Consider the following 14,420-nt stretch of genomic DNA (forward strand, 5'->3'; position numbering starts at 1 on the left):
GATAGGAGATTATGTTCAGAATTAAGACATCACATAAACTAAACATTTTAATTGAAAACTTACTGCACAAGGGGTTTAATTGCTCTTTTTGGTGTTAATAGTACTCTGGGAAACAAATCAAGAACTTTGTCAAATTCCAGCTACTAACTATTGTGAACAACCGAGAGATGCCACACTATCAAAGAACTGTGACAAAGAGTGCACAACGTCTTTATGACAGCTGTCATGTTGAAGTGCAGTGACTGATTCCTTCCTGTGAAGGGAGTACCAAACTTTGTGTGAAGATGAAGGATTTAGCTATTTAGTTATAGCTCCAATTAGTCCTGAAAGCACAGTATTTAATCACAGGAAAAGAAGGTATTGTTTTTGCAGCACATAATTCTGCAAAACTTAAAGGTCAACATTGTGAAAATAATGTTACATTTGATAAGGAAAGATCAGTCTTTCAATTAGATAGAAGGTGCTTATCAATGAATTAATTTACCCCAAATTTATTCTTCCCTTTGGGAAAATGTACCTGCAAAGACATCTGAAGCCATTTGGGATGTAGTTTAAGGCCTTAAATACAGGAACAGTTCTCAGCAAAGTTAAGCATGTACCCCTAAGACAAGAAAGCCAAAAGTCACAGTCAAGATAGAGGATCTTCTGTTGCCTACGTATTTTATAAAATGTGTCAAAGTATTCAATGTGATAAACACGATTGAATTTTTTTTTTGCAACAGTACTAAAGTAATTGACAGGGATGTTATTGAATCTTATTGTCTGCGGATATGATTTTCATGGATTTCCATAAAGGCATTCAATAAAGTCCCTTGAGAGATTGTTAGCAAGAGTTGTAATTCATGAAATTAAAAGGTAAATTTGTGACCGGTATAGGAAACTGGCTGAGCGGCACAAGACAAACAGCAGTATAGCGGGCAGGATGTGTTGACACCTCAAGTACTCACCATTAGTGACTCAAATGATGGAGTAGAAAGTGTAATGAAAATAAAGACTTGAAGCCATACCCATTGCCAAGTGCACTTACTCTGCACCTGGCATCAGTATAGTCCAGTCACACTGCAGAAATGTAATGTGCTGGGCACAGTCAGGTTTATGCAGTCTGTTTTGATGAAGAGTCACTAGGCTCAAAACATTAACTGTTTTTCTCTTCATAGATGCTTCCAGACATGCTTAATTTCTCCAGTACTGTTTTTGTTTCAGCTTTATGCAAGATCACAAATCAGCTAGAACAATAAAACATTGCAAAAACCACCAATACTCACTGGATCTTTCCCACCATATCTAGTAGTTTACTGCGAATCACCTTAATCACTTCAAAACTGCAACAAAAATACCAGAGATCAGCGACCAAAATGGTTAAGATTTAAATACAGCTGCTATTGTGATCAATTATTAATCAGTGCACAAAACCCTATTCATTCCCACTCTCCCTACCACCCACCCATACACTCCCCTCTCCCTCGTCTTTGATGATTTGCATTACCCATAATGGGCTTTGCCTGTAAATACTCAGTTGGCTAAAATGGTGTTTTTACTGGCATTGGTTATTAGTTTCTTTAAAAAAAAGCAAAAAAAAAGTCAATGATTTTGGTGGTGAGAATGTCACTCATTTGTGTGTTAATATTTCCGGGTAACAGGTAAGAAATAAAATCCTCTCCATTCCCGCTGTTCCTAATCACACACCCATCAACCCTTCACTTATGCTGGCTCACATTGCACATAATTGGCTTTGCTTGTAAATATCTAATTGACTACTGAGCATTTTACTGGTAGCGGTTAGTATTTTTAAAAAATTATGTTCAGTCTATACTTTTGAGTTACATAAAATGACAACAGTAAAGGAGATTAGATAAATAGATAAAAGATTAGGTATCTAAAGTGATAGGTACTGTCCAGCATTTTTGTTTTCCTACCTGTGGTTCACACCTAACGCCAATTTTGTTTACCTTTCTGAAAGCAAATTCACACTGGGGCATAACTTCACTGCCTTCATACTTACAATTTAACAGCTTATCAGCAAACTATTGCATGAAGCTCATCATAGTCTAAGCTTTTCTGTCCACATCTGCATGTTCAAGCAGCACTCCAGTTGCTACTCCAGCTGAAATCAGATCAGTCTGGTCCAAGAAGGGGAGGCAATGACCTTGTGGTTTTATCACTGGGCTGTTAGTCCAGAGACCCAGCTAATGTTCTGGGGACGCAGGTTTGAATCCCACCATGGCAGATTGTGGAATGTGAATTTTAAAAAAGTCTAGAATTAAGAGACCATGAATCCATTGTCAATTGTCAGAAAAACCCATTTGGTTTACTAAACGTCCTTTAGGGAAGGAAACTGACATCCTTACCTGGACTGGCCTACATGTGACTCCACACCCACAGAACGTGGTTGACTCAACTCTGGGAAATAAGGGATGGGCAATAAATGCTGGCCTAGCCAGTGATGCCCACATCTCATGAATGAATAATAGTGTTCTTCCACTCTATAGGGTTAAATCAATCCCTGACTTTATCATGGTAGATTTGGAAAAATGCCAGGCCTTGATGAGGTTTCAGATTGTGTTTGAGTACATTCAGCTGCTGATGGTGCACAGTGCCTGATGGATGCCATCCTGAAGGTAGTACACACTGCTGTCATTGCACAGTGGTGGAGAGTGAATATTGCAAGTCCCAGATGATGAATCAAGCAAGCAGATTGCTTTGTTCTGGATGGTATTGAGCTTCTTGAACATGGCTGTAGCTACACTCATCAAGACAAGTGGGGTGTATTCCATCACAATTATGATTTGTGCTTTATATATTATACTATATTATATATCACGTCTTGGTGATAATACATTCACTTCTGTCATCCAAGTTTGCAGATGATGCAAGAATAGGTGGGAAGGCAAGTACAGTTGGGTGAAAGAGGGATCGAGACAGACTGAATGAGAGTGGGCAAAAATATGGCAAATGGAACATAATGTGGGGAAAATATGAGGTTAAGCACATTATCAGGAAGAATAGAAGAGCTGAGTATTATTTAAATAGGGAAAGACTGCAGAAAGCTACAACTCTGGGAGTCCTAGTGAATGAATCATAAGTTCTATCACCATCCAAGTTCAGCAGATAATAGGGAAGTCAAATGAACTGTTAGCCTTTATTTCGAATGGAATGGAATATAAACAGTGAGATTTTGCTAATACAAGGCAGTAGTCAGACCTCACCTGGAATACTGTCTGCTTTTGGGAGGAAAGATATACTGGAATTGCAGGCTGTCAAGAGAAGGTTCATCAGATCCAGGTAGGCAGGGATTGTCACGAGGGAAACGTTCAGTAGATTGGGCTCATACTGATTGGAGTTTAAAAAAATGAGAGGAGACTTTACTGAAATGTACAAGATTTTTAGGAGGCTTAACAGGGTAGTTGCAAAGAGGTTGTTTCCCCTTGTGGTGGTGGTGGTGGGGCATAATCTCATATGCAAAGAGTTGCCCATTAAAGACAGAGATGAGGAGGAATCCATGGACTTCTACACCATAGAGGGCTGCTGAGTACATTCTAAGGCTGCAAGACAGATTTTCAAATCAGTAAGCAATCAAGGTTTTGTGGGCATAAGGCAGGAAAGTGAAGTGGAGGATTATTAGATCAATCATGATCTCATTGAAGGCAGGGCAGACTTGATGGGCTGAATGGTCTACTTCTGCTTTTACATCTTATGGTCTTGTACAACAAGCCCTCTAAAACCTATCTATTTCATAAAGCAGCCAAATATTTTAAGCCATGTATCCTTCAAAACTAAGGGTCAAAATCAGACTGGATGATATATGGCAGAGTAGTGTTTATTTCATTTAACCTATGCTACATTTGCCCATATGAATCGAAATTAGCCCTGCAAGTACTAACTTCCATCAAAACCAAGACTTATTTGGTTGTTCAACTCAAGAATTTAAATCTAAGATTAACCTTTATATTCAGTGTTAGCTTATGTTAACTGCCAGATTTGTAAATAAAAATTAAAACTACTTCCATCTGGTTCCGAGTTGTTAACATAGATTACTCACCTTTTCATTGACGTTACAGAGTAAACCAAAACATAGCCATGAACATCCACAGTGTGGGACCGGCTGAACATAGAATACTCATCCTAAAAGCAGAAACAGGAAAATACGCTAAAGAAGGAAATAAACTTCAGTTAGGTTATCAAGTTGGTGAACTGTGGTTAAAACCATTTTAAAAAAATGCCAGCACAAATCATGAAAAGTTGAAAACAAGTAAGCCTTCTCAAAATGGTGGGCACATTCGCACAACATACACAGGAAATAAAATCCATCACATTCCATTTTCCAAACCTGACACTGATTAACATGGATTTCACGATGTCCAGCTTAATAAAGTATTGCACTGATAGAGTACTTAACTCAGGAATTTGGTGGCAAGGGCATAAATGCTTTTCTGATCTTTTTGAAACAATATTTAAAGTGAGGGTGCAGGAAACAGCAAGGCCTGGTGAGTAGTCGAGAAAGCAAAGGCACAGGATGGAGTTTCAGCCCCAGGGAACACACTGTGTGCCATGTGGGAAAGGCTGATGTTTATCCATAGAATAGAATCCCTACGCTGTGGGAAAAGGACATTCAGCCCAACAAGTCCACACCGACTCTCCAAAGAGCATCTCACCCAGAACACACCCCTATCCTATGCCTGTAACTCCGCATTTTCCATGGCTAACCCACCTAACCTACATGTCCCTGAACTCTTTGGGCAATTTAGCATGGCCAATCCACCAAACATCTTTGGACTGTGGGAGGAAACCAGAGCATTCGGAGGAAATACATGCAGACATGGGGAGAGAATGTGCCAACACTGCAGAGACGTACAGTTGCCCAGGGCTAGAATTGAATCTGGGTCCCTAGCACTGAGCCACCACATATGTGAGTAGTGTCATTAGTTAGAGGTTTGCTCCACAGGATCGATACAAGATCCCTTGCTTTCTGTGGCAAATGTTTGAACTTGAATGGTTAAGAAGTTTGCAGACAATACAAAAACTGGCAGTGTGGTTGAGTGCAACTTACAATGGAGTGCTGGAGTTGAGCTTCTCAAGGAGCTAAGTGGAGCAAGGAAAGAGGTGTTTGGTTCCTTTTGTCTAAGCAAAGCAGGTGACTGAAGAATAGGATTGGTGAGTATTTCTAGTCTTCAATTTGTATGTGGGTCTCTGGAAATTTCTTTCCCCCCACCACTCACTATTTCTTTAAAAAAAAAGCATGTGAAGTACAAGATGGATACTGGTGTTTTTACAAAAATTACAACAAAGCATAATGAGGTGGCATACGTGAGTGATTAAGTAATAATTTGACATACAAGAGAGATGGTAGCAACTCATCACGTGGCCTGTTGTGTTAAGTGGAAATTGCTGGACACTAAGGTGATCCACAGTGAACATATCTATAGCAAGTGTTTACAGCTTAAGTGACTTGGAATCGTTGATGAGCTCAAATCCAAGCTACAAATAATACATTACGTCAGGGAAGAGGAAAACTACCTGGTCACTTTTCTCTCAGAGGCAGCTACACCCTTCAGATTAAGTCATTCAAATTTGGTTTACAATCAGGAATAGAAGTGCATGGCTGCAAGTGAAGCAGATTTGGGGGTTTCAAGAGGTAGCTTTTGAGGAATCTCAGTCACTGCAGTCATCTAACAGTTAAGAGCTTTTTGCAAGGTGTGTGGACAAAAGCAGGGACCGCAGGGAGGATGAGTGAACTCCACAGCACATGGCACAGGGACACATGCAAATGGAAAGGGAAGCAACAGAAATGTAGTGTTTGTTGGGAACAATATAATCAGGGAGAAATATACTGGTCTCTGCAGCCATAAGCACGAGTCCCAAAGGCTGTGTCATCCGTGCAGTGCCAGGGTTAAGGTTGTCTTCTCAGGGCTGAGGAGGAACTTAGAGTGGGAAGAGACCGATCCAGTTGTCAATGTCCACATTGGTACCAATGACATTGATAGAAGGACACGCTGAAAGATGCTGAGCTGTTAGGAGCTAAGTTAAGAAACAGAAGCTCCAAGGTGATAAAAATCAGGATTATTACCTCAGCCACAGGCAAACTGACAAAAGTAAATAGTCAAGGAGTTAAATGCATGGCTCAAAGATTTGTGTAAGAGAAAGTTTTCAATGCATGGGGCACTGACACCAGTACTAGGATAGAAAGGAGCTGTTTGGGTCAGATGGGCTTCACCCAAACTGTGATGGGACCAATATCCTGGTGAATTGAATAACTAGGGGGGCAGAGAGGGCTTTAAACTAATTGGCAATGGGGGGGCGTGCAGTTGTACAAAAGGGATAGGTAGGCTTACAAAGCAAAAAAAAAATGATTGCTTTGCATGCCAATTATTTAGGCAATGATACCCATAAAAGAGAATGTACCAACATTTAGATAAATACTGCAGAAAATTATGATCAAAAAAGGGGAAAATGATAAAAAAATTAATGTCTCTACTCAAATGCATATAAAACTCAGAACAAAATAAATGAATTAAGAGCACAATTAAAAGACTACAAGACATAGGCCATTGAACCCCTCGAGTCTATTCCACCATTCAATGAGATTGTGACTCATCTGATCATCCTCAACTCTACATTCTTATGTTTTCTCCATAACTCCAATTCCATTCCAGATTTAAAAATCTGTCTACTTTTGCCTTGAAAATATTTCATGATCCAGCCTTGACAGCCCTCTGCAGTAAAAAGTTTCCAGATTCACTACCCTCAAGAAAATCCTCCTGATCTCGGTCATAAACACGCAACACTTGATTTGGAGATTACGCCCTCTGATCCTAGACTCTCCAACAAGGAGAAACACAGTCTTTCCTTGTCACATCCTCGAAAAAGAGTGCATATTTCAATAAGGTCACCTCTCATTCTTCTACATTCCAACAAGAACAGGCCCAGTCTATTCAACATCTCGTCATAAGACAGTGCCTCCATACTTGGTATCAGCCTAGTAAACTTTCTCTGGATTTCTTCCAATGTCAGTACATCTTTCTTCAGAAAAGGGGCCCCAAAGCTGTTCACAGTATTCCAGCTGTGGCCTGATCAGCATCTGTCTAATTTTAGCGAAATCTCCCTATTTTTATAATTCATTCTCCTTGAAATAAAGGCTAACATTCTAAAATCTCAAACAAACAAACAGAGAAATTGCTGGAGAAACTCAGCAGATCTGGCAGCATCTGTGGAAAGAAAACACAGAGTTAATGTTTCAAGAGCTGTGACCCTTCTTTCGAACTAGAACTAGAACTAATTTCTGGTTTTGTTTCAGATTTCCAGCATGTGCAGTTTTGTTTTATTCCAATTGCCTTCCATTTTCCCTGTCAAACTTGGATGCTAGCTTTTTGTGATTCATAGATGAGGACTCAAATTCTAGGAGTTTTCTGCTGTCTTTCTCATTTAAATAATATTCAGCCACTCTAACCTTCCTGTCAAAGTGCTTAACTTCACATTTTCCCACATTATATCCCAGCTGCCATGTTTTCGCCTGTCACTTAACCTGTCTATATTCCTCTGCAAGATAATAAAGTGGGAAGCTGGATGAACACAGCAGGCCAAGCAGCATCTCAGGAGCACAAAAGCTGACATTTCGGGCCTAGACCCTTCATCAGAGAGGGGGATGGGGTGAGGGTTCTGGAATAAATAGGGAGAGAGGGGAAGGCCGTCCGAAGATGGAGAGAAAAGCAGATAGGTGGAGAGGAGAGTATAGGTGGGGAGGTAGGGAGCAGATAGGTCAGTCCAGGGAAGACGGACAGGTCAAGGAGGTGGGATGAGGTTAGTAGGTAGGAAGTGGAGGTGCGGCTTGGGGTGGGAGGAAGGGATGGGTGAGAGGAAGAACAGGTTAGGGAGGCAGAGACAGGTTGGACTGGTTTTGGGATGCAGTGGGTGGAGGGGAAGAGCTGAGCTGGTTGTGTGGTGCAGTGGGGGGGAGGGGACAAACTGGGCTGGTTTAGGGATTCGGTGGGGGAAGGGGAGATTTTGAAGCTGAAGTCCACATTGATACCATTACGCTGCAGGGTTCCCAAGCGGAATATGAGTTGCTGTTCCTGCAACCTTCGGGTGGCATCATTGTGGCACTGCAGGAGGCCCATGATGGACATGTCATCTAAAGAATGGGAGGGGGAGTGGAAATGGTTCGCGACTGGGAGGTGCAGTTGTTTATTGCGAACCGAGGGGAGGTGTACTGCAAAGCCGTCCCCAAGCCTCTTATATTAACATATTAATGATTTGGATGAGGGAAATTACTATTGCCAAGTTTGGCGATGACACAAAAATAGGTAAGGCAGCAAGTGGTGAGGATGATACAAAGAGTCTGCAGAGGGACATAGACAGGTTAAGTGAGTCAGCAAAAACTTGGCAGATGGAATATCAAATGGAAAAAACACAAGGCTGCACATTTTGCCAGGAAGAATGGAGGAGCTGAATATTACTTAAAAAGAGAAAAACTGCAGGAAGCTGTCGTACAGAGGGATTTGGTAGTCCTCACGCATTAATCACAAAAAGCAGGTAATGGAGAATGGAAAGGGAATGGAGTATAAAAGTAGAGAGGCACTGCTAAAACTACACAAGGTACGAGTCAGACTGCAGCTGGAATAGTGTGAACAGTTTTATTCCCATTAGCTAAAGATAGATACACTGATGCTGGAGACTGTCCAGAGAAGGTTCACTAGGTTGACTCCAGGTGTGGAGAGATTTTCTTATTAGGACAGGTTGAATAGATTGGGCTTGTACTCACTGGAGTTTAGAAAAATGAGAAATGACTTTATTGAAACATACAAGATTCTTAGAGGCTTGCCAGTGTAGATGGACAAAGGTTGCTCCCCCTTGTGGAAGGGCCCAGGACCAGAGGGCATCATCTCATAGTGAGCAATCGCCATTTAAGATAGCAGCGAAGAGGAATTTCTTCCGAGCGTAGGAATCGGTGGAATTCTTTGCTGCAGAGACTTGTCCAGGTTGGATAGTTAAGAACATTCAAGGTGGAAAAAGACAGATTTTTAACCATGCAGTTTGGGGAAAAGATAGCAAGTGGAATTGATGATTATCAGATTAGCCATGGTCTCACTGAATGGAGAAGTAGGCTTGATGGGCTGAATGGTCTACATCTTGTGGTTGATAACAAAAAAGAAAGCTGTGGACTGCAGTAATATATTAAGCATTTATTAGGTGGACAGAACAGTGGCAATTACAGTTGAATTGAGAGAAGCGAGGGGTCATCATTTGGTCAAAGGAAACACATTAAGAGTTGGAGAGAAAGTGAGGTACTCGAATGCATGTTTGGTATGCGTGCCTTTATTGGCCAGCGCACCAAGTATAGGAGTTGGGAGGTCATGCTGCGGCTGTACAGGACATTGGTTCGGCCAATTTTGGAGTCTTGTGTGCAATTCTGGTCTCCCTGCTGTAGGAAGGATGTTGTGAAACGATATAAGGTTTGAAAGGATTTACAAGGATGTTGCCAGGGTTGGAGCTACAGGGAGGGGCTGAATAGGTTGGTACTATTTTCCCTGGAGTGTCAGAGGCTGAGGGGCAACTTTATAGAGGTTTATAAAATCATGAGGGGCATAGTTAGGGTGAATAGACAACGTCTTTTCCCTGGGGTGAGCGAGTCCAAAACTAGAGGGGAAAGATATAAAAGAGACCTGACAGGCAACTTTTTCATGCAGAGGATGGTATGTACATGGAACGAGCTGCCAGAGGAAGTGGTAGAGGTTGGTACAATTACAACATTTAAAAGGCATCAGGATGGGTACATGAATAGGAAGGATTGAGAGAAACATGGGTCAAATAATGGCAAACCAGACTAGATTAATTTAGGATAACTAAGTGTGAAGCTGGATGAACACAGCAAGCCAAGCAGCATCTCAGGAGCACAAAAGCTGACTTTTCGGGAAGGGTCTTGGATTCTCCAGCATCTGCGGTTCCCATTATCTCTAGATTAATTTAGGATATCTGGTCAGCGTGGATGAGTTGGATTGAAGAGTCTATTTCCCTGCTGTATAGCTCTGACTCCACAGAATCAGAGGTTTAAAGGGGTTTGAAGGGAGCTATTCTCACCCAGAGGGTGCTGCGAATTTGGAACTCTCTGCCTCGAAAAGGGTGGTAGAGTCAGAAACCCTCATCACATTTTTAAAAGTGAGCTTGGATATACACTAGAGATGCCATAATCTCTAAGATTACAGACCAAGTGCTGGAATAATACTTGTCAGCTGGTGTAGATATGATGGTCTCCTTCCATGTTGCAAAATTCTAAGACTGAAAACCATCTCTCTTCAAGATCATATGTATGTAGCTCTCACCTGTCCAGCAGTATCCACCAGTTGCAGATAGAAGTCTTGTCCATCAAAATTTATGGTTTTATTAAAAGCTGCAAAACAGTTTTTAAAATCAAATGAATTGGAGAAAACATGCATTTTTTAAAAGTAAGATTGGTCACATCCTATGGTTAATAGGTGCATTTTGTCCTGCTGATAAACCCGCAAGCAAGATATAGTCTTTCAGCCCTATTGAGTCAAACATTAGTCATACAAACAACAGTAAAAACACAGCAGTACTTTAGTCTCTGGAGTAACACAAGTATCAAACTGACACAGAAAAGGGCCTGAAACTGTACTGAGGAGCAAATGGAGCTGGTCAGTTTTAAAACTGCAGAGCTCAGTCCATAATTAGATTGGGACATTGATGTTACAAAGCGTCTCAATATACCTTTCTCAAAGTGAATTACAGAAGCATCATTTGCAAGCAGCATCTACAAGGTAACAGCCACATTTCAGTGGGTAGCACTCTCACCGGAATCAAGCAGTTGCAAATTCAAGACGCATTCCAAAAACCCCCAAGTGCATAATCCAGGCTTACACTCCAGTGCAACACTGAGGGTGTGCTGCACTGTCGAAGAGGAAGTCTCTCAAACGAGATGTCAACCATCTGTTTCTTTTTTAGGGAAATGGAAAAGATCCAATAGCACAAGGGTAGGAACCTCCAATATCCTAGCTAATATTCATCCCTCAGGAGAATAAATTATTTGGTCATCACAGAACTGTCTGGAAAATGGCTGCCACTATTCTTATAGTGATGGCAACATTTTGAGAGATCTTCACTGGTTTTAAGCACTTGGTTGTCACGCAATTGTGAAAGGTGTTAAATAATTGTAAATTCTTACTGTGAGTGACATAGGTGGTGATGCTGGATGAGTCAACTCATTAATTTTTGTTTACTTCTGTATCCTCTTGCCTAGAGTGCACCTATTTCTTAAAGTACACTACTTCAATCCCACAAACATCTTACAGGTCAAAGGTTGCAGAGTTGCTATTGAGACGAGTCCATGACAATCTTTTCCCATAGAGGAGTTGGGGTAAATTCCTGAACATAACTCAGACATATGCTCTGTGAACACTGGTCAAGGATAGGATCTAGTTTGGTGTTGGTGTTGATGTCTCCAAAGTCAAGTAGCCTGCCAAATACGGAGTTCCAAAAAAAAAAAATAAAATTAGATTCAAAATGTTAACTCCTTTTCTCTCTTCACGTACTGTCAGACCTGCTCAGATTTTCCAGCACATTCCATTTTTATTTCAGTCTGCCAATACTCAATCTCTCAGCCTACAGATTAAATAAGGCTCACAATTACAATATACCAGCCAGAGACCATGCTGCATCCAGCACAGGTCAACATCTTCACGGGGGGAGTCTGCTAATCACAGTGTTAATTCCAAACTTGTTCAGTCACCTCATGATGCCCTCAATATTCAGAGAACTTTGTACCACCCAAAGACCATACTTACTATTCTCAATTGTAGGGTCATAGCATTCGATGAATTGTCCTTCTACAAATTGGATTGTTAGCGATGACTTTCCTACAAGGAGATTACAAAGTAATTTATTTTAGAATGAGAAAAGTATTTGAGCATATAAATCACAATCAAATTTTCCTGCTAGAATATGGAGTCAGTAAAACACAGAAAACAACTTTAGTTTCAGGTAAAACTGCCATTCCAGAGCCATTGCTATACAGGGGTATGGTGTTTAAAGTTTCTTGTTACATCACATTTAATGGCACAAAATGTTGAATCCCTAAGATTTAAGTTTGACAAAACTACAGAGGATTACTTTCATAAATTCTGAATTTAATGGATCACAGGAATTCTTTAACAAAAGTAGCTAAGTTAGCTGGTGCATTATACCACAGATTTTCCAAAACTAGCATACACAGAACTTAAAATCCTGCAGCATCATCAAAATTCTTTATTTTGTAAACATACTTAAACAGGAGATCATCAAATAACAATATTTGCAGAGACTCCCCAAACAGAAAAGGTTAAAAAACAAATCAACTAAACAGAACTAAAAGAAAGGCCCTGTTTCAACTCCCTTCCTGGTTTAAACACAATTACTTACAGTTGAAGTTCCCGTGCTGATCAAGCCAGAATGTTAATGGCTAATTTGTGGTAAAAAGTGAGCACCAGTTTGACGAAGTTGGTTGCACTCTCAACTCTGGGTTGGAAGCTTGTAGCTTCATGCTTCCCCCCGCCCCCCAACTTTAGGCAAATGATCTGAACTGACACTCCTGTGCAATACTGCATAAGCACTTCAACACTACTTTAAATGGGTGTTACACATATCATTGTAAGGTAAAACAGACTACTTGCCATGTATTCTGATTAACATTGGGAATTCATTACATTGTTGCCTCTGACATCTTGGCATGCAAATTGGCTGCAGTGCGTCCCTCCATAGCACTCCAGCTTCTACAGACTCAAAATGGTCTTTCAAAATTTAAAAGCATTACCTCTGTCCTCCTTTTTTTTTTAAAGTGACCCCTCACCCACCCTGGATCATGCCTTGATGCCCTGCTGACAGAAAAGCCAAACGAATTTTTATACTTCTACTCACACCCGTTTTACATCTGTGTTTCTCTTTTACCACGCTTAGCACTGTCATTGCCTTTGGCTCTGGGCTCCCTCACAATCTATTCCATACACACCACCTCCCCTCTTCTCTATAGCATAAAATCCATCATTTTCACCCCCTTCAGTTCTGAAGTCATTGTCAGACTCTAAACAAGAACTGTTTCTCTCTCCACAGATGTTGTCAGACCTGCCGAGTTTCTCCAGCACTTTGTGTTTGTTTCAGATTCCCAGCATCCAGCTGTCTGTGTTTTGAAAATAACTGCAACTTAGAGATATGCCAGTGGGAGATAACAGTAGCCGAAGAAACATGAAATGACAAGGTGTAGAGCTGGATGAAGTCCAGCATCTGCCATTCCCACTAACCCCAAAAAACATGATTTGAGTTACTTCACCCACACCTGTAACTGGGCAACAGAGACAAGAAAGGACACGCTCTCAGACAGCGCCGAACCATGTTACAAATGTAGCAGGACTGGAAATAACCCCCCCACCAAAAAAAGGGTACTATTTAGCTTTGTATTTCTGGTAATAAAGAAAGCATGGCGGGGGGGGGTAAGAGCAGGGAGGGGCAGGAGGAAAGATAAAGATGTAGACAGAAGAAACAAATCAATGGTGAAAGCTGGGCTAAAAACAATGTTCTAACTCAAGAAAAAATATTTTACAAAACATTCACAGCAGCCTATGGATTCAATTACATTGGAAAGTAGCGATGGAAAGTGATGCACGAAGTAGACTAACAAAAGCCCTTGTTTCTGGTTGACAGCAATTGACTGTATTTAGAATAAAACCATAATCTTCGGAATTAACCAATAGAGGAATTTTACAACCACACGCCGCTTCTATGGAGAAAACGGAGCTCACTCATGATTCCTCCCCCTCAAAAAACAGAAATAAAACAAAACTCACCGACTGATCTATACCCCAATACTGCAATCTTCCGAAACTTTAAAGGGGCCATTTGTTTACAATTAGTTAGATTTATAATTTTTTTGAATTACCCGGGCTTGCCTCAGTCACGTGACCGGACCGCTTTCCCCACCCCTCGGGTGAGCGTGCGAGAGCGCGCAGGAACTTTTGAGGTGATTTTTATCGGGTTTCCTCTTTTCCCCCGCCCCCCTTTTTCATTCACAACGACCTCATGTTGCTTTTTTTAAAAAAAACAATAATAATCTCACAACAAGTCTCCTTCACACTTTACGGCATCGTTGTAAAGTACCTGTCCCCTGCGCCACCTCCTGGCGAGATCTGTGAGAGCAAGCGTTTACTTCGATTGCCTCAATCTTTATTTAAAATCGCCTTACCACCTTTCAAAAGTGTTTTATTAAAGTCCAATTGCTGGTGATATGCAGACAATGTAAGTATTAGGTGATGGGCTTATTTTTGGCGGAGGACGCAGGTTTATCAGTGTAAAATCTGCCCAAGAGGGGTACAACGTAATGTATTAAAAGCCTTCAATGAAACAAAGAATCTGAGGAAGGGTCACTGGACTCGAAATGTTAACTC

General features: G+C 41.0%; 1 protein-coding gene across 2 annotated transcripts in view; it reads right to left on the reverse strand.

Annotated features, from left to right (window-relative positions):
- The window catches only part of LOC125448352 (GTP-binding protein Rheb-like), a 28,145-nt gene extending 14,206 nt beyond the window's left edge, over positions 1–13,939 (reverse strand). For both annotated transcript variants that reach the window (XM_048523629.2, XM_048523628.2), the window contains exons 1-5: positions 13,824–13,939; positions 11,793–11,864; positions 10,314–10,381; positions 4,040–4,122; positions 1,266–1,322 (exon numbers count right to left, since the gene is read on the reverse strand). In XM_048523629.2, coding sequence (XP_048379586.1) covers positions 1,266–1,322; positions 4,040–4,122; positions 10,314–10,381; positions 11,793–11,864; positions 13,824–13,875 — 332 coding nt within the window. In that variant the 5' untranslated portion in view covers positions 13,876–13,939. The remainder of the gene's footprint in view (positions 1–1,265; positions 1,323–4,039; positions 4,123–10,313; positions 10,382–11,792; positions 11,865–13,823) is intronic.
- Between the last annotated feature and the right edge of the window lie 481 nt (positions 13,940–14,420).

Source organism: Stegostoma tigrinum, chromosome X (genome assembly GCF_030684315.1).
Source record: "Stegostoma tigrinum isolate sSteTig4 chromosome X, sSteTig4.hap1, whole genome shotgun sequence".
NCBI classification, from domain to species: Eukaryota; Metazoa; Chordata; class Chondrichthyes; order Orectolobiformes; family Stegostomatidae; genus Stegostoma; species Stegostoma tigrinum.